At 38.3% G+C, this 25,877-nt stretch overlaps 1 protein-coding gene and 2 long non-coding RNA genes across 3 annotated transcripts; all 3 read right to left on the bottom strand.

Annotated features, from left to right (window-relative positions):
• Positions 1–5,242: 5,242 nt before the first annotated feature.
• Positions 5,243–8,999, bottom strand: LOC140812963 (serine carboxypeptidase-like 26). Its single transcript, XM_073171352.1, has 10 exons — positions 8,685–8,999; positions 8,496–8,603; positions 7,890–7,985; positions 7,705–7,797; positions 7,140–7,228; positions 6,792–7,043; positions 6,491–6,651; positions 6,304–6,399; positions 6,008–6,113; positions 5,243–5,567 (listed from the first exon to the last, which is right to left on the bottom strand). The coding sequence occupies exons 1-10, from the start codon at positions 8,965–8,967 to the stop codon at positions 5,421–5,423; spliced, it is 1,431 nt and encodes a 476-aa protein (XP_073027453.1). The 5' UTR covers positions 8,968–8,999; the 3' UTR covers positions 5,243–5,420.
• A 9,037-nt stretch (positions 9,000–18,036) lies between these two features.
• LOC140813302 (uncharacterized) lies at positions 18,037–18,882 on the bottom strand. The gene is made up of 3 exons (XR_012113878.1): positions 18,832–18,882; positions 18,651–18,690; positions 18,037–18,110 (listed from the first exon to the last, which is right to left on the bottom strand). It is a non-coding gene; the product is annotated as an uncharacterized lncRNA (long non-coding RNA).
• Positions 18,883–24,151: 5,269 nt separating this feature from the next.
• LOC140813301 (uncharacterized) lies at positions 24,152–24,997 on the bottom strand. The gene is made up of 3 exons (XR_012113877.1): positions 24,947–24,997; positions 24,766–24,805; positions 24,152–24,225 (listed from the first exon to the last, which is right to left on the bottom strand). It is a non-coding gene; the product is annotated as an uncharacterized lncRNA (long non-coding RNA).
• Between the last annotated feature and the right edge of the window lie 880 nt (positions 24,998–25,877).

Genomic DNA, 25,877 nt, shown 5'->3' with positions numbered 1-25,877 from the left:
GTGTGTCAATGACACACAGTTAGCCCCCATTCGTCAGTTATTCAATGTCCCACATCAACTACCTGAATCTTAGCCTTTACACTTTTTCCTACCTACATGTGAGAGAAATAAAACTCATGTGCACATTGAAATGTTTGAATTACTCCAATGGATTGAAGAAATATGTGTGAAGGAGTCGATGAATTTTTATTCATGAAAAAAAAAAGAGAGGAAAGAAAAAGAAAAAGGAGGAAAATGTATAATGTTGAAAGCAGCCGAAAAAAATCTGTGGGTGAAAGTTGATGAACAATGAGAAAGAAAGAAGACAAACGAGCTCTGAAAATGATGAAAATACAGTAATAGGTGATGAGTCAATAGTTGAATGAATGTGCTGCAGGAATAATTTTTATTCAGGAATAATTTTTATTTTCTCTCAGTTTTGATTCCCATATCTTTTATTGTAGCCGTGAGCCTTGGCCTTACGTTATAAGCTTGAAAAGACCTATTAACCAAGTCATCGTCGTTCAACATTTAGTAGAGAGGGGTATGAAAGTCAAGCATATGGGGCGTTTCGATAACAAATGAAAATAAGTGCTCATGAAACTAAGTAACTGGAGATGAGTACGAGTCTGACCTGCACACTACACACATCTTGTTCTGTTGAACCTGACTGGGTAAATGTTTGAATCTTAAAATTGCAACGAAAACGAATCTTGTGATATGCGAAGCGTGATCTTTTGACCGGGGTGAAGGAGTTTGACAAATTGAGAAGGTTCGATTGTGTTACTTGAGCTCTGAATCTGAGATATTTCTCATCTTTATTTTTGTCTGATTTGTTCGAGGACGAACAAGGTTTAAGTATGGGGGAGTTGATAAGCACGAATTATATAGCATTTTAGGGATCTTATTTTGTCGTATTCGTGCTTATCTGGCATTTTTTATTCCGAGTTTCGCGTTTATTTCGTCTCATTATGACTATTTGCAGGTTTAACCAAAAGAGGGTGAAAGCCAAAGAAATGAAAGAAAAGTCAAACTTCGCAATGCCACGTTAGAAACACCCGGAAAAATAGGAAAAAGACACGAAGGCCAAACACAGACCCAGAGACGTACCCCGTCTTTGGGTCCGTGTACATCAACCCCCAAAGAAGAGAAAATTCGAGACTGCCCCGGACCCATACACGGACCCCGTGTAAGGGTCCGTGCCTCAGGAGCAAAAGGAAGACAAAATCCAGAGTCTACACGGACCCCTCACCGGACCTGTATCCGGGGTCCGTGTCGGCTATACTCGAGGAAGCAAAATCTAGAGTCTACACGGACCCCTCTCCGGATGCAGGCACGGGGTCCGTGTACACTATATAAGATCGAGATCTTGGCGAAGATTTGCTCGTGATTTGGGTTGAAGAATAAAAGGGAAGAAAGACAAATGAATAGGGGGTTGAATTTTCGAGAAAGAGCCGACTTCAGGAGAAAAAGGAGGAGAAATTCCCGACTCTGAAAGACGGCAACGGCTTGGGAGAAAATCGAGAGAAAGAGACGCGCTTAATACGCAAGAACCGCACACCATCAGTGAGATTTTCTCTTCCCTTTCATTTTCATTATTTTCAGTCATGAATTCAATTGATAGATTTGTTTCTAGTTTTGAATTTATGGAGTAGTTTTCTCTTGTGATCGGGACCACGATAGGAACAAACGATTGATTTTGTTTATTCGTTGGATCGTTTGAGTCATAAATTATTTTATGTTATTGATTCATGTTTGCGTAATTTTCGTGCTTTTAATTTGGCCAATTTTTTGCATGTTCGTCGTTCGATCTTGACTCGAAAGGGAAAAAATTGAATTTAGCTTGAAAAATATTAATCAACACACGGTTAAACCGACTAGAAATAGTATTCGGTTTCAGTGTGCGATTTTAGGCGACAGCTGTAATTCTATTGTTGATAAATGCGTTTTTGTTTAATTAAATTCAATTAGAAATAATTGGACTGTTAAATGAAAATAGGATTATAAATTCTAGAAATAGATTTATAATTAAATTGGATAATTGCAACGTGACATTGAATAGTCTATGATCATTTAATTCAGTGCATGATTTTAATCAGAGTTTGTTACCATCGTGTGTTCCCGGTCATTTTATTTAAATTTGAAAATCCCCAAGTTCCAATCTTCTCTGATATTTGATTTAGTCATTAAATTCGCATAAATTAGTTTAAAATTCACTTAGTTGAAATAATAATCAAATCGCTCGTTATTGTTTGCCTAGATTAAATAAAATAATTGAATATTAGTAATTAAATAATAGTCTCTGTGGGATCGATACTTGGACTGTTCGTCCATTTACTATAACTTGACCTAGTCCGCTTGTAGAATTAATCCCAACCGAATTCGTCGGTCTTCCTCTTCTAATTTGCACTAGAAAAGTAGAACAGATTTTGCGTTGAGATCGAAAATTCGAGAAAGATTCAAATCCTTTTCTCTTGAAAAATGGCAAAAAATATTTTGGAGGAATATTGAATGGTGATTCTCGGCCATCACCATTAATTGTTGGGGGCTAGGTCTCTTTTTTTTTATTTATATATATTAAAAAAAAACAACAACCTAAACCTAAATTCCATAATTATGGATTTATGTTACTTAATTAAATCCAATGGGCTTTGTTAATTAAATAGACTAGTCAAACTAGTTTAATTAATTATATTAAAGTCTATTAAGAACTTTAATCATTTGATATGTTTGACTTGTACTCCTACAAGCCCATTAAACATATCTCACATCATATTTAATTTAATATTTAATAAACTCAACTCTTGAGTTTAATAAATTAAATCCATAATAAATTCAACATTTGAATTTATTATTATAAATTCAACTCCTTGAATTTTATCACCTCCATAATTTAATATTTAATAAACTCAACCTTTGAGCTTAATAAATTAAATACATTATAAATTCAACATTTGAATTTAATATTTAAATTATAAATTCAACTCCTTGAATTTATTCTCTCCAAATTTTATAAATTCAACTTCTTGAATTTACTATATCATAAATTCAACTCCTTGAATTTATTTTCTCAAAATTTAATTATCATAAATTCAACTCTTTGAATTTACTATATCATAATATAAATTCAACTCCTTGAATTTTTTCTCTCAACGGGAACAAACAATCCAGTACTTGTGTGACCCTCAATGGTTCAGGGATACAGTTAGCCGTGGGTTCACAACTCTTTGTGATTCAGGACATAATCTTTTATTCGGGCTTACCCTAGTTAGCCCATTCCTTTCATCATCACCTTGATTAAGAATGTCAGAACTCATTTTTGATTGGACCCATCGGATCATGGTAAGAGCGTCTAGTAGCATCGCCCCATGATCACCTAGGTATCACTGATAGTGCCTGCAAGAACCAGTCGATTATGATTAACGTACAGTACAGTCCCTTTATCTCATATATCCCGATCGAATCTGCAACCATTGGTTCATCGAGGGTTGCATATTAATTCGATAACAATGTGATAACTATAATAGTGGCATCGCGTGTACTATTCGAGAACTCCTTCTCTAACGTACATCTCATACTCTGGCCAGAGATTCCATGCACTATTATTTCATTAGATCACACAGGATATCCACACCCGTAGGTGAGCGGTGAATCCCCGACTACAATGCACTGGCTCCTATATGTGTCGCAACTGTACCCAACCTCGCCACCTGATGACTCTCATGGAGCAGGTAAACGAGTCAAAGCACAGCCCTAGCATATAGAGCCTCAGTGTTGTCCCGGGTCGTAAGGACTAATGGTGTACAATCATAACCACGAACTTATCCTCTCGATGAATGAGAACCACTTGGAAAGTTCGAGGGAGGGTTGTTCGGTATAATCATCATATGACTACCCATCTGCATGTTTGGACATCTCTATGCCCTTACCAAGAAACGCAGTACACAACATCACATATGCTAGTCTCAAGCTCAAGCGACCTTTATCCATGTTTTAGGCGGCTGAATCGACTAGGAACGAATTTAGAATATGCAGTGTTTACAAATGAGTTTCAACATCGAATTACGATTCATTTGTATTAAAGCATAATCAAGGACTTTATCTATGCTGATTGCATGGGTACACAGATAAAGTATAACGAAACCATTAAAAGTTAAATTAAATTAAAATAAAGATTTTTTATTACAACTGAGTCAATAAAATTCCTAGCCAACCGTTGGCTTGCAGGGCATCTGCTCTAACAATTTCGACTTTCTTTCTACTATTCTTCCTGCACCTGCAAATGTCTCTAAGCTTCACTAATTGTTTTTAGTTCAGGCCTCGACTTCCAAATATCAAAAAGTTTAAAAGAATGGGTTACTACATTTATTATTCCCCTTTCCTATTTTTTTCTCACTAATAATATATATTTAAATTAAAAAACTACGTGTTACAATTTTGATAATTAATGTTGTAAAATTTTAATTTTAATTAATTATTTTATTTTTTAAAAAAATAATTTTAGTTATTTTTTCAAGTCATGTTAAAATGAGATTGCTAAGGATGTCAATTTGGGTGAGTCGGATGAAGCAATAGTGCTATTCAAAAATTGCTCAACCCAAACCCAATTCGGACCCGAGCCAACCCGAAAACTGCCACCCCAAACCTGAACCAGAATCAACCCGATCAATCCGATTAACCCGATTTAATATTTTTTAATTTTTTTTAAAAAATAAATTAAAATATATTTAATTTAAACACATAATAACAAAATATCCATCATATATATGATATAATTTTAAAATTTTAATTATAGAAAAATAAAGTATATTTACTAAATCAAATAAACAATTGTTTAAAAAATAAAAAATATTCAAAATAAATATTAAATTATGAAAATTTATGATATAAATATAAAATAAATATTTTTTTAGACATATAATATATAAAAATGTAGGTAATATTTTTAATTATATTTTTTTTAAAAAAATTAAAATTTTCAGGTCAACTCGGGTCATCCCGAACCCAACCCAAACCGATCAATTTTTTCGGGTCAGCTATCGGGTCCAACCCGATCTGACTCGAACTCGAAACTCCCAAACACAAACCTGATTTTTTTGAGTTTAACCTTGCCGGGTTGGTGGGTCGTGTCTACTTTTGACACCCTTAGATACTGCCATGATATTAATTAATTACATTAAATTTAAAAAAGTGCCAACCATCCAGATGACGTCCATATTTCAATGGAAATATATAGTTATATGGATCAGTTAGATGATTTATCTCATAAAGATTGGATATTGAAACTCTTTAATTAGTGGCATAATTCCGTCATGCTTATTTCGACTAATGCCACTCAACGTCATACTTTATGGTAAGATTAAATTACATATCAAAGTGAAATTGTTGTGGCACAAATAAAATTCTGCCATTTGAAAGACATTATAGAAGAAGAACTAATATCATGGGCGGGTGGGAAGATGTTGGCCGGACAAGTAGGAATGGATGAGAGCCAGTGCTTGTCTTGGCTTGTTGAGAGGCACCAAATGACCTGCTCCTCTTATGGTAACAAATGTTAATCCTTCATACTCTACTATTCTTCCTGCCACCTGCAAATATATGTGTCTAAGCTTCAGTGATTGTTTATATTTTACAGAAGTTCTAGTTCCACATTTCGAATTCCGTAGAATGGTTTTTGCCTTGTAAGAGCGCAGGCGTCTCACGTCAGTCTGAGTTTTTTATGTTTGAAGGTGATTTCAGCAATTTTGGGGATGATATGATGAAACATTTCAAGAATGAGGTAAGGATTGAACCAAAAATGTAAAGATAAACAACTTTAATAGATCGGAGAAAAACATCATACGGGCGGGCTAGACTTGGCTTTTTATCAGGTTATGGGCTTCAGTACAAATCCTTATTCAGGTCATTTTAAAGCCTATTTTTTAAGATGGTTTTTTTCTTTCATTCAAGTGCATTATTATTTTTAACATGCTTTAAAACCCATTTAAGTGCATTCTAGTGGTGTGTCTAGAGAGGGAAGTTGACTAACTTGATGCTTGTGGAACCAAGAAGTCCATGGAGTCTTGAGAGGCAGTCCAAGTTCTTCTATGCAGTATCTTGTACCTATCACTGGCACTCTACCATCTGCATCTCCACTGTAACACACGATAATATTGACATAACTTGTGACGCAATTCGATATAGATGCTCACGCAGTCATAGGGGCGTGGGCGGGGGCGGGGGCGTGTTAGATATATGATTCCGACGGCGAAATAAGTTAATGTATTTTAGGAGCCAAATAGCTGAGCTCGTGTCTAGAGGAGATTGAAATCAGGTGCTTCATACCTGTACATCCAAATCTTTAGTCCTCCTTTTATGAGTTTTCTGTATATTGGCAAAACTGAAAACACAGTGTAGTTGTATGTTCTAAACAAAGAATCACTGCAATAGGAAATAAAGAATAAAACCAATCATTCATAACATTTCAAGACAATTTAATCCCATAAAAAAGACCAATAATATCTTATCCTACTTGCAGACGCTCCATTTTACGCTATCACTCAGCCCCCTGTATTCAATACGCAGCGCTTTTTGAACGTCTTTCCTATTGAAATACTCTGCTGCGTACGTAGAAAAGCACGGGTCGTAACCTCCCGGAACGAGTCTCATTCTTCCAAATCTGTAACTTTGACCCTGTTACATAGAACAAATCATGATTAATAGTTTCAGAAACTGCTGATAAGCTTAAACTTCAGCATAGAAGTTAGGAAAATTGAATGACCCATTCGAGGAATTTTTACACCTTTAGCAAATGTGAAATCTTTTCGACTTACGAAATAATCAGCCACCGATGAGGTCTTGTTTAGTATACATGAGGGAGAATATATGTTGTATATGTCAATCTCCTTGTATCTATTAAACACTACAGTCATGGCCTTGTTACATTCCGGGGACCAGTCATCGTTCTTGAAGTTGCATACTCGCTTAGCCTCATTGTAATCTTGATCCGATATCACAGCATGGCTCCACGCATACTCGAGAATCCCTTTATTATCAAAATAATCATTTGTTTCAGGATTTCCCACCTGAAAATTATCGAATAGTTCGTGATCATACAAACTTGGTCATTTTTATATTTCTAAATTGGAAGTGGCAGGGGATCAATATTGAGGTATACATACTATGAAACCCTTTAGATTGATATATGGAAACTTGTTTCTATTCTTGTTCCTGTCATAGACAAGTTCAGCCAGCTGAGGCACATAATGACCTACAAATCACAAACAAATACAGATCGTTCAGCTTCGTTTAACATGAGCGGTTAACACATTTTTTGCATAAAGTCGGCCGCCGAGCAGAGACAGCTAGAATTTTTGCAATATATGTGAAACTAAAGCTTAAAAAATTCAGCCTTTTTTAATCCTCTATAATATAAAATTTCATTTTCAAACCCGGTATATTTGAATATTTTTTTTAAAATTTTAATCATTTAATCAAGTGATGTCGGGGTGAGGCCAGTATGACGCTGGCCTATGAAATGCGCCATCAACATTCTTGCGGAAAAATGTCTAAAATTAAAAGATACATGACTAAAACTTAACTGTGTCAATATAGAGGACTAAACATACAAAAAGGCAATGATACAGTACCAAAAATTGTTATGTTCCATAAAAAATGTGATCTTTTATATACATAATGGAGGGGTGATCGTTCCTTCTCGCCCCACTAGCAAATTCAAATAATTACCTGCATAACTCTCCCCTGTAATGAAAAACTCGTGATCCTTGAATTGTGGAAATCTTCTCAACCAATTGACCAAAAAGTTGTAGGCATCTTCAGCTGAAAAATGGAAAATAACTGCTATAGACACACGATTCTAGCAAGGAAATAGAAGAACTTTCAATGACATGAACAATGTATTAATTTATTACCTACAAATCCATCATCTATTCTGGTGTAATCAGATGATTTGTTGGTGTAAGAAAATCCAACTCCGACTGGAGACTCCAAAAACAGCAAATTCGATTCTGTATAACAAATTCTTGAATTTTAACATACAATTTGCTATATTTTATTGAATCCCACTTCTCCCTACCTCTTGTATTAAACACATTAACGCAAAAGAATACATATGCTGTTAGATCAAGCTGATATCGTTTTAACTACAACTAACAATAATATTGTAATTCAAATATTTTAAATAGTACTACAATTCAAACGTCATTTTTCGATTATTCTCCTAACATAACAGCATTTTGGTTTTTTTGTTATGTATAAAAGATGTCCCCCAATTTGTGAATTTCTGAAGCTTTTGATCTCTGACATTAATTCATTACGGAAAAAGGACACACGCATTGCAAGTGCCTTATTTTCCCACAAAAATGGGTACTTCTGTTAAAAGGATATAATTATATTCTTTCGCATATATTATTTGGGACCAAAACTTATTTGGTTGCGTTTAACAAAATGATTTTGGTTCCAAATTAAATCATACAAACAGAAAAAGCAATCAACCCGATGTATTCATTGAATCAAACCTTTATTCCAAGAATACCGATTGTATTCAAGGGCAGCTCCATTTTTTCCAGCTCTGAGAGGGCCCAACTCCGCCGCTGCTCCATATCCAATTGATGAACAACCAGGCCCTTCAAGAAACATCAATCAAAAAAATAGTAAAGACTTGAGTGCTCAAAATGTGGACATATATATATATGTAAAAATAATACCTCCATTGAGCCAAAGAACAAGGGGCTTAACATTTGGTTGAGACTGAGCCTCAAAGAACCAATAAAAAAGGGCCCTCCCATGCTCTTCATTAACTGTGATATACCCTGAAAATTGTGATAGCATTGGGATTTGGGGTTGGCCAGGTAGTTCATTTATTCTATCAGATTCATATTCCTTGGACTCGAGATTTGATGCATTAATGAGGACATTCAATGCAAAAAGCAAACCAAAGGAAACTACCCATATTTTATTGGGAAGTGGACTTTCAACCGCCACCATCATCTTGCTTTACTTTACATTCGTTGATTAATACTGTAAGTGACTGTGAATTTATATATATTATAGAGAACGATGTGATATATACAATAGAGCCAAGAATCCAAGCTGTATTTGTTTGTCTTTTTTGATGATAGACATTGGAGAAAGAAGATTCCAAAGGGCAGTGTTTTGGATGATAACAAATGAATAGTGTGGAATTGAAGTGCATGAAGCCCGGTACTCTGCTTTTTTTCGCCAAGGTCAAACTTTAAAAGTTAAGCATATCAAACGAGATTAGTGGGGTACATAAATATTTTTATCGTTATTTACAGGTTTTCAAAACAAAAATATAAAAGACAATAAACTAAAATGTAGAAAAAATATTAATAAGGCTAGATATCTTTTACTATTTATTAAAGTTAAGCCCATTATAAAAACCGTATGGTGTCTTGGTCTGCTTTGTATTTTTCCAAAATTACCCCTCCATCTCCTTTTACTTTCTCCCCCACGTTCCTCTCCTTTAATTTCTCCCCCACGTTCCTCTCTTCTCCTCTCAAATCCGACCGATACATCGGTTCCTCTTAAAACAGAAAACAAATTCTCTCAAATCAAACGTATCGTTTATTTGAAAACATAAAATCCAAATATTGGATTTTCTGAAACAGCACACCCGCAAATCTCTCATGGTTGTTGCTTCTCTTCAGATTCCACACTACTTAAAGCCGCACAGATTATGCTAACGACTTCCACAAACAACCAACTACACCCAATAGCCGCAACCAGTTTAATTTCTTTCGAGTATTAATCCACACAAATTGTCGTGTAAGAAATAATTTCACAACGCCATGTTCTCACGATGTTCATCTTTCTGTTTTTTTTTTTCAATATTTTTCACACACATTCAATATTTATCGTGTTCTGTGTAGATTTATTCATGGATTAACGTATCCAAATACAGATTTCAGAATCTAGGTTTCGGCAATTTCAATTATTTTGGATTTCAAACACCAAATTATATTTGACAGGGAGGTTATCAATCTCACACCGCAAAATGGATGCAGGTATCCGAATAAACAAAATTGATTTTTGATTTTTTTATCCATAATAATTTTTGTTCCTTCGAATTATTGTAAGTATTTTGTGAATTATTAACCGCGGGTTTCGTGAAAAATTGACAGTGTTTAAGCTTATCTGCTGAACTTCTCTGTTGAGAGAGTTGTATAATCTGGGAAGAGGATTACATGTATTGGAATATTAGTTTAGGTATATGATGCTTGGCGGTTGTTTACGCTCTTGGATCAGTCAATTCCTAGATTGTATGAGGTATGTTGTCTGATTTTATTCCTTACTTATAAAAACAAAAAATCGCATAATTGTTTTCTTTACAAAATTCAAAAGTTAATATGTTGTGGTGAATATGAAATGTGTTTGTGCTGTTTGGTGTTCTTGCTGATTTTTTTTTTAAGTTTCTCTTTTGTTAAGTTTTTCATGTTAGTTGTAGGAAACTTCATCTACTGAACCCTGGGGTTGTCATTATTTCAACAGAAAGTTGAAATTTCATTTCCGTATACTGAAGCGGACAACTTTGTTATTCTTAACACATGTAATCACTGTCTCTGTCACGATGTGAATTTAGAATTTGGAATTTTTATTTCTTTTTTTATATTGTTTCTTGCATGGACTCCCCAGGATTACTTAACAATCTGATTTGTGTTGTAATTTTTCTTATCTATACTTTCTAAGTGCCTGTCATGTGTTTACAATATAATTTTCTGAAAAAAAGATACTCCTGTTTTCATGAAATATGCATTCCGCTTATTTAGATGTAAGGCAATTTAAATTCTTAATGATTACTATCAAATTGAAATATGAAAATTTTGAAATCATGATTTTGTTATTTCAAATAAGACAATCTATTTGTGCCATTAATATAAAGGCCTAAAAATCCTTACTTTGAAAATTTACGGGAAATTTAAAATTTTCTTTTAAAATAAATGGAGTACCTCATTCATACCAAAAACTGATAAAATGTTTAACGTTCAAAATAGCAGCAGAAGAAATTAATACTTGCCAAAAATAACAAGTTAAAATGTTCAACAACTGATAAAATGTTTGAGCATAAAAAAAATGGCGAGTGCTAAAACTGAGGTCCTCGGGTGGCACTACTGCCGACCCAAGCTAGCTCACTGGTCCCCGTCCTCGATCCCGACATCATCAGTACCTACAACAATCAAGTCTAGTGAGTCTAAAGGCTCAACATGCATATATCGTAAATAACAAGTAAATAATAATAAAGTTTTGCATGTGAGTAAAAATATCATGTCATGAGGCATAATGAAAAGTATCGTGTCAAGATTAATTATAATACGTGCATAGCTGAACTGAAAATCATAGTGTAGAACCCGTATATCAGTCTACGTATAAGCCATGCATAATTCTAGTATTTTAAATTAAATTGACTTCATTGGATGATTATTTAAATGCTTTTCTTTGAAGTTAATTATTTTAGCCAGCATTTTAATTTTTATTCTTTTCAGTTAATTCAGTGAGGCCGGACTGGAGTGGAGTTAGAAATAAAATTTAAGATCTAGAAAATATTTCTTGAATTTAATTTAGCTAGCAAGTAAGTTAATTTAAGTCAAAAGGAGATTTAGGGAATTATTCAAGTTACTTGAGGTGAGTAGGAAATAATTTCACTTGAGTTCCAATAATTGAAGGATTAATTCACTAAATTAATTAAATGATTAGTGAGGCTTTTAAGGGTTATTAATTTACTAGATAATCAACATTTCCCCTCCATTTATTTGTGAATTTTCGGCCCCTTAGTATCTAGACTATTCCTTGCCAACTCATCACTCTTTTGACCCATTCTTTTTGGAGTTAACATGCTAATCTTTATTTTATTATTAGTCCACCTTAATTAATTAATTAATGGACATATCCTAGTCTAGAAAACAAGAAGAAATCGGTCATACCCTTGTATAATCCCTCCAACAAAATCATTTGATAGCAACAAATATTCAAAATTCAAAAAAGAAGTGGACTTGGTCTTGATTTGCTCCATATATTGTGCACCCATCTCCCTCACCCCCCTAACCACTATTTCTCCTCTCCATCACCGAAAACAAGAGCCATTTTCAGTGTCATAATCGTGAGAATTTAGAGGGGTGATAGGAGAGAAATAAAATCGAGTAAGAAGAAAGGTAGAAAAGAAAGCGCTCCACCTCCTCCGCGCCATATCGTCTCGTTCTTTCGTTTTCTTTCAAAACGAAACCAGTCATGCATATATTATTCCTTGACTCTTCAATCAAGTCATACTATCATTATTTTTATGTTTTATGATCATCATTTCATGTATGAACCGAAATACATCAAAGAATTTTCAGAAAACATCACATGCAGATTTCGGTTTTCTTGTGCAGTTCACGGCTCCCTCTTGTTTTGTGGTTTCAGGTGGATGGTTCGACTCAAGGCTACCAATGCTGCATCTAGACATGTACTAGGACATGTTATGATCATAATGGTCCATTCATTCAAGCCCCTCACCCGCTGGAAAAGAAAATTGACAGCAACCCCCATTTCTGCCCAAGTGTGTTCGAAAAATTCAGTTTGCTTTCATGAGGGAATGGATCGGATCATGGCTGCCCCAGGTGCCTATAGCCATGGTGAGATCACTTCCCTAGCATTTGTAAGACGTGACTAAGTCGCCCTTTTGGTGGCTTTGTCCATGGTGCATCGGTTTTTAAATCAAACGCTAGAACAGCCCCTCCCCTTCTCGGCCCCCTTTGATTTTGACAGCATGTGTTGGTTCGAGTATGGTGGAATGGTGTGGATCTTCGTTGGCCTAAATCCCTTAGCCACGGTTCACACCATGCCCCATGAAGTCTAGGTCGTGCCATGGTCAATCAAATGGCCACTGGAACGAGTCGAGACGACAAGCGAAGCAAACACCCCTCACGCACGCAAAGGTGATCTCGGACGAATCTTTTCGATTGTTGCTAGAATATTTCGAATTGTGGCTGGTCTAAAGCCCATAGCCATGGTTCAAATCATTCCTTGGGATGTTGGTAAGAGGTTTTGGTCGGTGGTTCAAGCCCCAATGGCCATTAGCCTCGCAAACGACACAAGCAACCCAAGCGCAGCTGCTGGAAATTCTGTACAGCACATTTGCTGCGTCGGTTCGGTGGCTCGTTCGAGTTCTCGGTTGGATTTTAGCCTATGGCCTTGGACTGTACAGTGCACCATTGAGTTGGGAAGGTCATGTTTTTGACCGTTTGTCATTCGGATCATTTTTGAGGTCGTACGAGAATTTACGGTGCGATGTGCCAAATTGACTCTCGAAAGAGCGTTTCTTGTTTTGGCCTCCATTCACCTAGATTTCGACCCTCACTATTTTAGTAGCATTAATTCATCATTTTTAGCGTATTTTAATCATGACTATATGATGGTTCAGTGTTGGTTCGGGTTGGTTCGGAGTCATGATTAAATACGAAGTCGTTAGACGTAATTGTCGCATTTTCGAACTTAGTTGCATAATTTGGTCATGTAAAAGCTATTGCATATTTTTCATGGCGTATTTGGGTTGCAGCGAGCCTGGGAGAGATCCAATCCATTCAGTAAAATGAGTACAGGATATTTAATTCAGTCATTCAATTATATTACGTGCATAAAAATAGAAAATACTTATTTTTTTTGAGATTTATGCGATATTGCTTGTGGTCAATTCACTATCATGGGAGCATTATTTTACAGGTAGCCAGTTACCGGTCAGTTCAGTTTGGTACCACCCGGTCGCCAGTGATCGGACAGTTTAGTTCAGTTTGGTACCACCCGGTCGCCAGTGATCGGACAGTTCAATTCAGTTTGGTACCACCCGGTCGCCAGTGATCAGACAGTTCAGTTCAGTGCAGAGGCCACTTGCGTAGACCATAATCTCAACATAAAATTATTTAATATTATTTCAGTACAGGGCTCCAAGGAGCAAACATTTTTACTATGATTTTCAGTTAAGCTATGCACGTATTATAATTGCTCAGTACAAGTTATTTTCAGTATGCCTCATGACATGAGATTTTACTTTCATGCAAATTTTATTATTGTATTTACTCGTTATCTACGATATATGCATGTTGAGTCTTTAGACTCACTAGACTTGATTGTTGTAGGTACTGATGAGCATGGGGCCGAGGGCGGGGACCAGTGAGCCAGCTTGGGTCGGCAGTAGTGGCACCCGAGGACCTCAGTTCAGCACTTGCCATTTATTTTTGATGCTCAAATATTTTATTAATTGTTGAATACTTTAACTTGTTATTTTGGCAAGTAATAATTTCTTCCGCTGCTATTTTGAACGTTAAACATTTTATCGGTTTTTGGTATGAATGAGGCACTCCATTTATTTTAAACGAAAAATTTTAAATTTTCAGCAAATTTTCTAGCAAGGATTTTCGGGCCTTCACACATAGTGAAACTGTTTGCTCCTTAGAGCCCTGTACTAAAATAGCTTGTAATAATTTTCTGGTGAGATTTTTGTCTACGCAAGTGGTCCCTGAACTGAGCTGATCGTTACTGGGAACCAGGACCGATACTGGGGATCGGATTTACGTCTGATCAGACTACTGCCACAGTACTGGGTGAAACAACTGAACTAATCGGTAACTGGTGACCGGACCGATACCGGGGATCGGATTTACGTCTGATCAGACTACTACCACATTACTGGGTGAAACAACTGAACTAACCGGTAACTGGTGACCACAAGCAATATCGCATAAATCTCAAAATTTGTATTTTATGCACGTAATATAATGTAAATAACTGAATTAAATATACTGTACCCATTTACTGATTGGATTGGATTGCTCCCTGGCTCGCTGCAACCTAAATATGTCATGAAAAGTATGCAATAGATTTACTTGACGAAACTATGCAATAACCTTCAAAACTGTGACAATTACGCCTACCGACTTCGTATTTAATCATGACTCCGAACCAACCCGAACCAACACTGAACCATCATGATTAAAATACGCCTAAAATGATAAAATAATGCTCCTAAAATGGTGAGGGCCGAATCTCGGTGAATGGAGGCCAAAACACGAAACGCTCTTTCGAGAGTCAATTTGGCACATCGCACCGTAAATTCTCGTACGACCTCAAAAATTATCCGAACGACAAACGGTCAAAAACATGACCTTCCCAACTCAATGAGTCACTGTCCAGTCCAAGGCCATAGGCTAAAAGCCAACCGATAACTTGAACGAGCCACCGAACCGACGCAGCAAGCTGCTATCCAGAAATTCCAGCAGCTGCGCTTGGGTTGCTTGTGTCGTTTGCGAGGCTAATGGCAATTGGGGCTTGAAACACCGACCAGAACCTCTTACCAACATACTAATGAATGATTTGAACCATGGCTATGGGTCCCTAGACCAGCCACAATTCGCACCATTCGGCAAACACAAGAAAAAACTCCAACCGAGAACACCTTGCATGCGTGTGTGGTGTTGTGCTTTGCTTGCTGTCTCGTCTCGTTCCAGTGGCCATTTGATTGACCATGGCACAATCTAACATCTTGGGGTATGGTATGAACCGTGGCTAAGGGCCATATGCCAACCAAGATCCACACCAAACCACCAAAACCGAACCATACATGCTGTAAAATGAGAGGGGCGAAAGTGGGGGGGGGGGGGGGGGGGGCTGTTCTTGAGTTTTATGTAAAATCCAACTAACCATGGACCAAGCCACCAAAAGGACGACTTAGTCACGTCTTGTACATGCTAGGGAAGTGATCTAACCAAGGCTATAGGCCTTGTGCAGCCATGATCAGAATCATTTCCTTCATGACAGCAAAACTGCATTTTTGAAAATCACAAATGGACCAAATGAGGAGTTGCTGTCATTTTCTTGATTTCCAGCAAGTATGAAGTTAAACCAATGGACAAATGGGGTCCTAATGCATCCTATTACATGTCTAGATGTCGCCTTGGGAGCCTGGAATCGAACCATCCACCTGAAACATCACAACAAGCGAAAACCGTGAAGCTGCCAAAGAATTCGAAAAATCTGCATGTGATGTTTTTTTTTTCTGAAAATGCTAATGTATTTCGGTTTTTACATGAAGGGATGATCATGAAACATAAAAAAAATATGATAGTATGACTTGATTGAAGAGTCAAGGAATAATATATGCATGCCTGGTTTCGTTTTGAAAGAAAACGAACGAAACGACGACGACGCGGCACGGAGGAGTGGTGCGATCTAGCTACCTTGTTTGCTACCGATATTCCTTCTTGTTTCTAGCTATGAACCCCACGGTTTTTGCACTGATTTTTCCTCTGAATGCTCTCAAACTTTCGGTGGATTATGAGGAGAGTGGTGGTTAGGAGAGTGAGGGTATTGGGTGCAATATAAGGGGAGATGCAAGACTAAGTCTACTTCTATTTGAAATTTGAATTCTTGTTGCTATCAAATGATTTCTTATTGGAGTGCTTAGGGGTGAGGTGGCCGAATTCCTTAAGATATCTAGACTAGGATAATGCTCAACAATTACTTAATTAAGGTGGATCAAGGATTAAAAAGATTATTATGCTAACTCAACCAAGAATGGGTCAAAAGGGGTGATGAATTGGCAAGGAATAGTCTAGATGCTAAGGGCTGAAAATTCACAAATAAAGGAGGGGAAATGTTGATTATCTAGTAAATTAATAACCCTTAAAGCCCCACTATTCCTTTAATTAATTTAGTGAACTAACCCCCTAATTAAGGAACTTAAATGAATTTATTTCCTATTCACCTCAAGTAATTAAATTAAATCCTCAAACCTCCTATCTAACTTAAATAAACTTACTTGCTAGCTAAAATAAATTCTGGAAATGTTTCTTGAATCTTAAATTCGATCTCAAAACTCTAATCTCCAGTCCGGCCTCACTGAATTAACTGAAATGATAAAAATCAAACTGCTGCATGAAATAATTAACTTAAGGAAAAATCATTTAAATACTCATGCAATAAAAATCAATTTAATTTAAAATACTAGAATTATGCATGGCTTATACGTAGACTGATTTACGGGTTCTACATTTAATCATCTTTTACTATTTATTAAAGTTAAGCCCATTATAAAAACCGTATGGTGTCTTGGTCTGTTTTGTATTTTTCAAAAATTACCCCTCCATCTTCTTTAAGTTCTCCCCCATGTTCCTCTCTTTTAATTTCTCCCCCATGTTCCTCTCTTCTCCTCTCAAATCCGACGGATACATCGGTTCCTCTTAAAACAGAAAACAAATTCTCTCAAATCAAACGTATCGTTTATTTGAAAACATAAAATCCAGATATTGGATTCTCTGAAACAGCACACCCGCAAATCTCTCATGGCTTGTTGCTTCCTATTCAGATTCCACACTACTTAAAGCCGCACAGATTATGCCAACGACTTCCACAAACAACCAGCTACACCCAATAGCCGCAACCAGTTTCAATTTCTTTCGAGTATTAACCCACACAAATTGTCGTGTAAGAAATTATTTCACAACACCATGTTCTCACGATGTTCATCTTTCTGTTTTGTTTTTTCAATATTTTTCACACACATTCAATATTCATCGTGTTCTGTGTAGAATTATTCATGGATTAACGTATCCAAATACAGATTTCAGAATTTGGGTTTCGGCAATTTCAATTATTTTGGATTTCAAACACCAAATTATATTTGACAGGGAGGTTATCAATCTCACACCGCAAAATGGATGCAGGTATCCGAATAAACAAAATTGCTTTTTGATTTTTTTGTCCATAATAATTTTTGTTCCTTCGAATTATTGTAAGTATTTTGTGAATTATTAACCGCGGGTTTCGTGAAAAATTGACAGTGTTTAAGCTTATCTGCTGAACTTCTCTGTTGAGAGAGTTGTATAATCTAGGAAGAGGATTTCTGTGACACCCTGACCTCTTTTAAAATAAATACGCAGCGGAAATAAAATTTTCTCTTTAAAATATACGGAAGGAGTTTCAAAATACATATCATCAATATCTTTACAAAATAAATACATGATCATTTAAATGACATAACAAAAACAAAATATCATTCCTATGATCATGCCAAAATCCTCCTTCCAACGGTGTATGCATATGACCCCCGATCTACAGTCAACGTCCCGAGGCACCACTCTGATCTGCATCACATGAAAATAACTGAAATGAGAATAAATCTCAGCAAGTGGAACTCTTATATAACAATGAACAATAACTCTGTAAAACATCTCTTTGAAATCATAAATACCATCAACTCTGAACTGTAAACTCTGAATATCAATAATATAGCAATAGCATAAAATATGATGGTATTTCTCTTTTGCTCTGGGGATTGATATCAATAGTATCTCTGCTCTGGGGTTGCTCGTATCCCAAATCGATATAAATACCGATAACTCTGAGGGATATAAGCCTCTGGGCGATGATCATCTAATATTGCATGCAATCTCTGACTATGTATTTATCAATCCGAAAACATTTAAATTCTTCTCTGGTTTTAACAATCACTTTGAACTCTATATATCTCTTTGTATTCCCTTTAATCAATAATGAGACATACAATGCCTCCAATACATATAACAATACATACTATGGATCAAATGAAAGGGAATAACACAATAAACTCTTTGAAACACATACATATAAAATCATGTGAGCAAAAGGAATGAATTTCCACTTACAAACCACAACAAACACCTCAACTTAGCTCTTGATCACCACCTACAACAAATAATCCACAAATAACACCAATATCAACTAAATATCCAAGATTACAAGCTAAATAATCCATAAATCCACATAAACAACCAACCTAAACAACTCTTAATTTACAACCTTAACAGAATCGCACCAAAAGCTTACCCAAGCTTCCTAGCACCAAGGAGAACGTCGATCTCAAGTCGAAATTCCAAACAAACGCTTGAATCGAAGATAGGAAGTGAAAGAAATGACCAAAAACCCTTGCAATGGAGAGAAATGCGAAAATGAGAAGGAAAGAAAAAGGAAAAGTGATGGCCAACCACTCCAAAATCGACTAAATATCTCGCCCATACCTTCACCGCGGGTGCGCCAACACAAGGACCGCGGGTGCGCAATGGCTACGGCATCTCAAAAAAATCTGGAACTCGAACAGCGCGAGTGCGGCACTGCAAACAGCGCGGGTGCGGTCTCCACCGCGGGGGCGGTCACTACAACGCCGCGGGTGCGGTGTGCTCACGGCAAAACACTATTCCCATGCAACAAAAATCAAACCGAAACGCTGAAACGAACAACCAACATCATCTAATACCTCAAGACAATAAAACTAACAATACTATAGCCCAAAAATACAACTCTGAACATCTAATCAAATATCCCAAATAACAAACGAAACTTAAATCGTACCGTACACCGGGCTCGGCTATTACAATCTCCCCCCCTTAAGGGAATTTCGTCCGCGAAATTGACGTCACGGCACGAACAACTCAGGATACTTCTCTCTCATCTCATCCTCTGGTTCCCACGTAGCCTCCTCTAACAAATGGTTCCTCCAAAGAACTTTGACAATGCCGATCTCTTTGTTCCTCAGAACTCTAACTGTGCGATCCAGAATCTGAATCGGAATCTCATGGTAAGTCAGACTCGGCGTCAAGTCCAATGGCTCATGGCGAAGAACATGGGAAGGATCTGTAACATACTTCCTGAGCATCGAGACGTGAAACACATTATGAACTCTGTCAAGATCTGGAGGTAGGGCTAATCTGTAGGCTCTGTCACCAACTCTGTCCAAAATCTCGAATGGACCAATAAATCTAGGACTCAACTTGCCCTTCTTACCAAATCTCATCACACCCTTGAGAGGTGCTATCTTCAGAAACACGTGGTCGCCAATCTCGAACTGCAAAGGTCTGCGACGAACATCTGCATAGCTCTTCTGTCTGGACTGGGCAGTCTTCATCCTTTCTCTGATAACAGCAACAACATCAGCAGTCTGCTGGACCAACTCTGGTCCCAACATCTTCCTCTCACCAACCTCGTCCCAATACAAGGGAGACCTGCACTTCCTGCCATAAAGTGCCTCATACGGTGCCATGCCAATCGTCGCCTGGTAGCTATTATTATAAGTGAACTCAGCCAAAGGCAACAAAGAATCCCAGCTACCTGGAAAGTCTATAGTACACGCTCTGAGCATATCCTCAAGAATCTGAATGACTCTCTCTGACTGACCATCACTCTGAGGATGATAGGCTGTACTGAACGCTAATCGCGAACCCATAGCTCTGTGCAAACTCTTCCAAAACTCTGAAGTAAATCTGGGTCACGATCAGACACGATCGACACAGGAACACCATGAAGTCTGACAATCTCTGCTATGTAGTCCTCGGCATACTGGTTCATCGAATACGTCGTCTTGACTGGAAGAAAGTGCGCTGACTTAGTCAATCTATCAACGATAACCCAAATAGAATTGAAACCTCTCCGCACTCTGGGAAGACCAGTCACGAAATCCATCGTAATATGCTCCCACTTCCACTGAGGAATCGGCAACGACAACAATGTCCCAGCAGGTCTCTGGTGCTCAATCTTCACCTGCTGACAAGTAAGGCACTGAGAAATGAACACGGCAACATCCTTCTTCATACCTGGCCACCAGTAGAGTCGACGAAGATCCTGATACATCTTCGTACTGCCTGGATGAATCGAATACGGCGCGGTATGAGCCTCTGTCAGAATATCTCTACGAATATCATCGCCAACAGGAACACAAATACGACCTCTGAAAGTCACCAAACCATCACCATTCAAGGCAAACTCTGAATTACCTCTAATCTCTGCTCTATCTCTCAACTCTGTCAACTGAACATCAGTCGACTGCTCTCTACGAATCCTGTCCGTCAATGAAGATCGAATAACTAACGCTGAAAGACGAGCAATGGTGCCTGGAATCACCAGATCAATATCCTCTCTCTGCAAATCCATCAGTAACGGTCTCTGAATCAAAGAACTCAATGAAACACTCGACTTGCGGCTTAAAGCATCAGCCACAACATTCGCCTTCCCTGGGTGATAACTGATAGTTACATCGTAATCCTTGACAAGCTCTAACCACCTCCTCTGCCGCATATTGAGCTCTTTCTGCGAGAACAGATACTTCAAACTCTTGTGGTCTGTGAAGATCTCACACTTTTTGCCATACAGATAATGTCTCCAAATCTTAAGGGCGAAAACCACAGCTGCTAGCTCCAAATCGTGCGTCGGATAATTCTTCTCATAATCCTTCAACTGGCGAGAAGCATAGGCAATGACCTTACCTCTCTGCATCAACACTGCACCGAGACCCTTCTTCGACGCATCGGTAAAGACCACAAAATCCTCTGAACCACTGGGCAATGCGAGAATAGGAGCTGACGTCAATCTATCCTTCAACTCCTGAAATGCGCTCTGGCAATCTATAGACCACTCGAACTTCACAGTCTTCCTTGTCAGATTGGACAATGGCAGGGCAATCTTGGAAAAATCCGAAATAAAACGACGATAATAACCCGCCAAACCAAGGAAACTGCGTACCTCTGAAACAGTCGTAGGAATAGGCCACTTCTGAATCGCCTCTATCTTCATCGGATCAACAGCAATGCCATCCCTCGAAACGACATGGCCTAGAAAAGAAATCTGATCCAGCCAAAACTCACACTTCTTCAACTTAGCAAACAACCTCCGCTCTCTCAGCAACTGGAGAACAACTCTGAGATGCTCTGAATGAAGCTCTCTGGTCTTGGAATAGATCAATATATCGTCGATAAAGACAATGACTGAAGCTATCCAAATACGGCTTGAACACACGGTTCATCAGGTCCATGAAAACAGAAGGGGCATTGGTCAAACCAAAAGACATCACGAGAAACTCATAGTGACCATACCTGGTCCTGAAAGCCGTCTTAGGGATATCAGACTCCCTAACCTTCAACTGATAGTAGCCAGACCGAAGATCAATCTTCGAGAAAACAGTGGCACCCTGGAGTTGGTCAAATAGATCGTCAATCCGTGGCAACGGATACTTGTTCTTGATCGTCACTTTGTTGAGCTCTCTGTAATCGATACACAGACGCAAAGACCCGTCCTTCTTCTTAACAAATAGAACCGGAGCTCCCCAAGGCGAAGAACTCGGACGAATGAAACCCTTATCTAGAAGATCCTGCAACTGCGTCTTCAACTCTTTCATCTCGGTAGGAGCCATCCTATACGGAGCCTTAGAAATAGGAACCGTACCTGGAGCAAGATCAATAACAAACTCTACATCTCTATCCGGCGGCAAACCCGGAACATCATCCTCAAACACATCCGCAAACTCCCTCACCACATCAATATCATCAATATTCAACTTAATCAGTCTATCCATATCCACAACAGATGCTAGAAAAACATCACAACCTCTACACAATAGCCTCTCAGCATCAAGACACGAAATAAAAGGAAGGACCAGCGAAGTACCTGAGCTGGCGAGAACTCCTCCCTGGCCATCATCTGCAAAAGTCACCGTCTTAGCAACGCAATCAATAACAGCACGATAGGTCGACAGCCAATCCATGCCAAGAATAACATCAAAGGCAACCATCGGGATCACAATCAAATCAGCAAAGACCTCTCGATCAACAAAACGAACGGGGCACGCATACACTATGGAAGTCGGGCACAAAACATCTCCCGAAGGCAAAACAACACTAAGCTGGAGGGGAATAACAGAAGGAACTATACCCAAAGATCTCAAAAACAATTCAGACATAAAAGAATGAGTAGCACCAGTATCAATCAAAGTAGTAGCTACTCTGCCTGAAATTAAAATGTAACTAGAGATTACAGAAGAATTACGATTAATACCTTCCTTAGTCATCGAAAAGATACGACCCTGCACCTTCTCCTGGCTAGCTCCCCTAGGACAATCTCTGGAAATATGGCCTGGCATGCCACAACGATAACAAGAACGAGTGCCAAATCTACACTCTCCACGATGAGGTCTGCCACACTTGGGACACAAAGATCTCTCAGAATCAGACGGAGCAACTGGCACTGACGGTGGCCTAGGACTCTGATCCACCTTGCCCTTCCCCTTGAATCGATCTCTGCCACGCTGACCTGAACTCTGGCCTCTTTGAACATTAGCCTGGTGCCTCGCCTGTCTCTCCCTGGCGATATCCTTCTCGTCCTGCTCTGCTAGCAACGCCTTGGACACAATCTCCTTGAAAGTCACAGCCTTGGACATATTGATATCACGCCTGATCTCCGCTCTAAGGCCTCGAATGAAGTGAGCACCTTTATCTTTATCACTGGTAGCAATGTACGGAGCAAAAAGGCAACCCTCCTCGAACCTGAGAATATACTCGTCCACATTCAAGCTCCCCTGACGAAGCTCCAAGAACTCTGTGACCTTCCTCGCTCGCAGTGCATCAGGAAAGTACTTGTCGTAGAAAAGCTCAGTAAACTCAGACCACTTCAAAGTAGAAACATCAATGCCAACCTTGGTCGCATTCCACCACAAACGTGCAGCTTTAACCAGCATGAAAACAGCACAACTGATACGGTCTCTGTCCTCATAGTGGAGATGATCAAAAATCGCCTCCAAAGCCTTGACCCACTCTACTGCAGCTAAAGGATCGGAGCTGCCTGGAAACTCGGGTGGATCCATCCTCTTAAACGCAGAAAAGATAGCATCAGAACCAACTGCTAGCTGGAGCAACCTGCCCTCTACCTTGGCCTCTGCCCTGGCCTGCTCCTTGCAGTCTAAGCAACTGCTGGATCTGCTCACTGTGAACCTTAGCCTGCTCCTTCAGTAACTTGCCGAACTCGTCGACAACTCTCGAGGACGAACTATCCTCCCCCTCTGACGCCTTACGCTTAGGAGGCATCCTCTACTCTACAATGCTCACAAGATACCAATCAATACATAACAATAGATAGATGCAAAGAAAACATACCCGGACAGTTGAAAGTAGACGAAGTCATATGCATTGGTCCGAAGAACACCGCTCTGATACCACTAAATGTGACACCCTGACCTCTTTTAAAATAAATACGCAGCGGAAATAAAATTTTCTCTTTAAAATATACGGAAGGAGTTTCAAAATACATATCATCAATATCTTTACAAAATAAATACATGATCATTTAAATGACATAACAAAAACAAAATATCATTCCTATGATCATGCCAAAATCCTCCTTCCAACGGTGTATGCATATGACCCCCGATCTACAGTCAACGTCCCGAGGCACCACTCTGATCTGCATCACATGAAAATAACTGAAATGAGAATAAATCTCAGCAAGTGGAACTCTTATATAACAATGAACAATAACTCTGTAAAACATCTCTTTGAAATCATAAATACCATCAACTCTGAACTGTAAACTCTGAATATCAATAATATAGCAATAGCATAAAATATGATGGTATTTATCTTTTGCTCTGGGGATTGATATCAATAGTATCTCTGCTCTGGGGTTGCTCGTATCCCAAATCGATATAAATACCGATAACTCTGAGGGATATAAGCCTCTGGGCGATGATCATCTAATATTGCATGCAATCTCTGACTATGTATTTATCAATCCGAAAACATTTAAATTCTTCTCTGGTTTTAACAATCACTTTGAACTCTATATATCTCTTTGTATTCCCTTTAATCAATAATGAGACATACAATGCCTCCAATACATATAACAATACATACTATGGATCAAATGAAAGGGAATAACACAATAAACTCTTTGAAACACATACATATAAAATCATGTGAGCAAAAGGAATGAATTTCCACTTACAAACCACAACAAACACCTCAACTTAGCTCTTGATCACCACCTACAACAAATAATCCACAAATAACACCAATATCAACTAAATATCCAAGATTACAAGCTAAATAATCCATAAATCCACATAAACAACCAACCTAAACAACTCTTAATTTACAACCTTAACAGAATCGCACCAAAAGCTTACCCAAGCTTCCTAGCACCAAGGAGAACGTCGATCTCAAGTCGAAATTCCAAACAAACGCTTGAATCGAAGATAGGAAGTGAAAGAAATGACCAAAAACCCTTGCAATGGAGAGAAATGCGAAAATGAGAAGGAAAGAAAAAGGAAAAGTGATGGCCAACCACTCCAAAATCGACTAAATATCTCGCCCATACCTTCACCGCGGGTGCGCCAACACAAGGACCGCGGGTGCGCAATGGCTACGGCATCTCAAAAAAATCTGGAACTCGAACAGCGCGAGTGCGGCACTGCAAACAGCGCGGGTGCGGTCTCCACCGCGGGGGCGGTCACTACAACGCCGCGGGTGCGGTGTGCTCACGGCAAAACACTATTCCCATGCAACAAAAATCAAACCGAAACGCTGAAACGAACAACCAACATCATCTAATACCTCAAGACAATAAAACTAACAATACTATAGCCCAAAAATACAACTCTGAACATCTAATCAAATATCCCAAATAACAAACGAAACTTAAATCGTACCGTACACCGGGCTCGGCTATTACAATTTCATGTATGGGAATGTTAGTTTAGGTATATGATGCTTGGCGGTTGTTTACGCTCTTGGATCAGTCAATTCCTAGATTGTATGAGGTATGTTGTCTGATTTTATTCCTTGCTTATAAAAACAAAAAATCGCATAATTTTTTTCTTAACAAAATTCAAAAGTTAATATGTTGTTGTAATGCCTGGAAATTTAATCATAGTAATCTGAAATTATTGACTTATAATTTGATATGATTATGAGAGAATCAATCGGGACACGAAATGAGATCGCGTGTGAAAAGTAATGTGCGAGGACAGTAGCATTGGCGCACATGCGCGAACGTATGCGTGCACATGCGCCAAACAGGCAGAAGACCTGCGCGAAGATGAAGCGCGCATATGCGCG

The sequence above is a fragment of the Primulina eburnea genome, chromosome 14, assembly GCF_022965805.1.
Source record: "Primulina eburnea isolate SZY01 chromosome 14, ASM2296580v1, whole genome shotgun sequence".
NCBI lineage: Eukaryota > Viridiplantae > Streptophyta > Magnoliopsida > Lamiales > Gesneriaceae > Primulina > Primulina eburnea.
Note: the sequence above shows the minus strand (reverse complement) of the source record. Positions and strands in the feature narration are given on the sequence as shown.

Excerpts from the sequence above, each read along its gene's own strand:
- LOC140812963 (XM_073171352.1), bottom strand. The coding sequence starts at position 8,967 with ATGATGGTGGCGGTTGAAAGTCCACTTCCCAATAAAATATGGGTAGTT. Across the intron at positions 8,604-8,684 it reads TGTTCTTTGGCTCAATGGAG|GGCCTGGTTGTTCATCAATT; the intron begins GTATTATTTTTA and ends TGTTTCTTGAAG. Across the intron at positions 6,400-6,490 it reads GTAAAATGGAGCGTCTGCAA|TGATTCTTTGTTTAGAACAT; the intron begins GTAGGATAAGAT and ends TTCCTATTGCAG.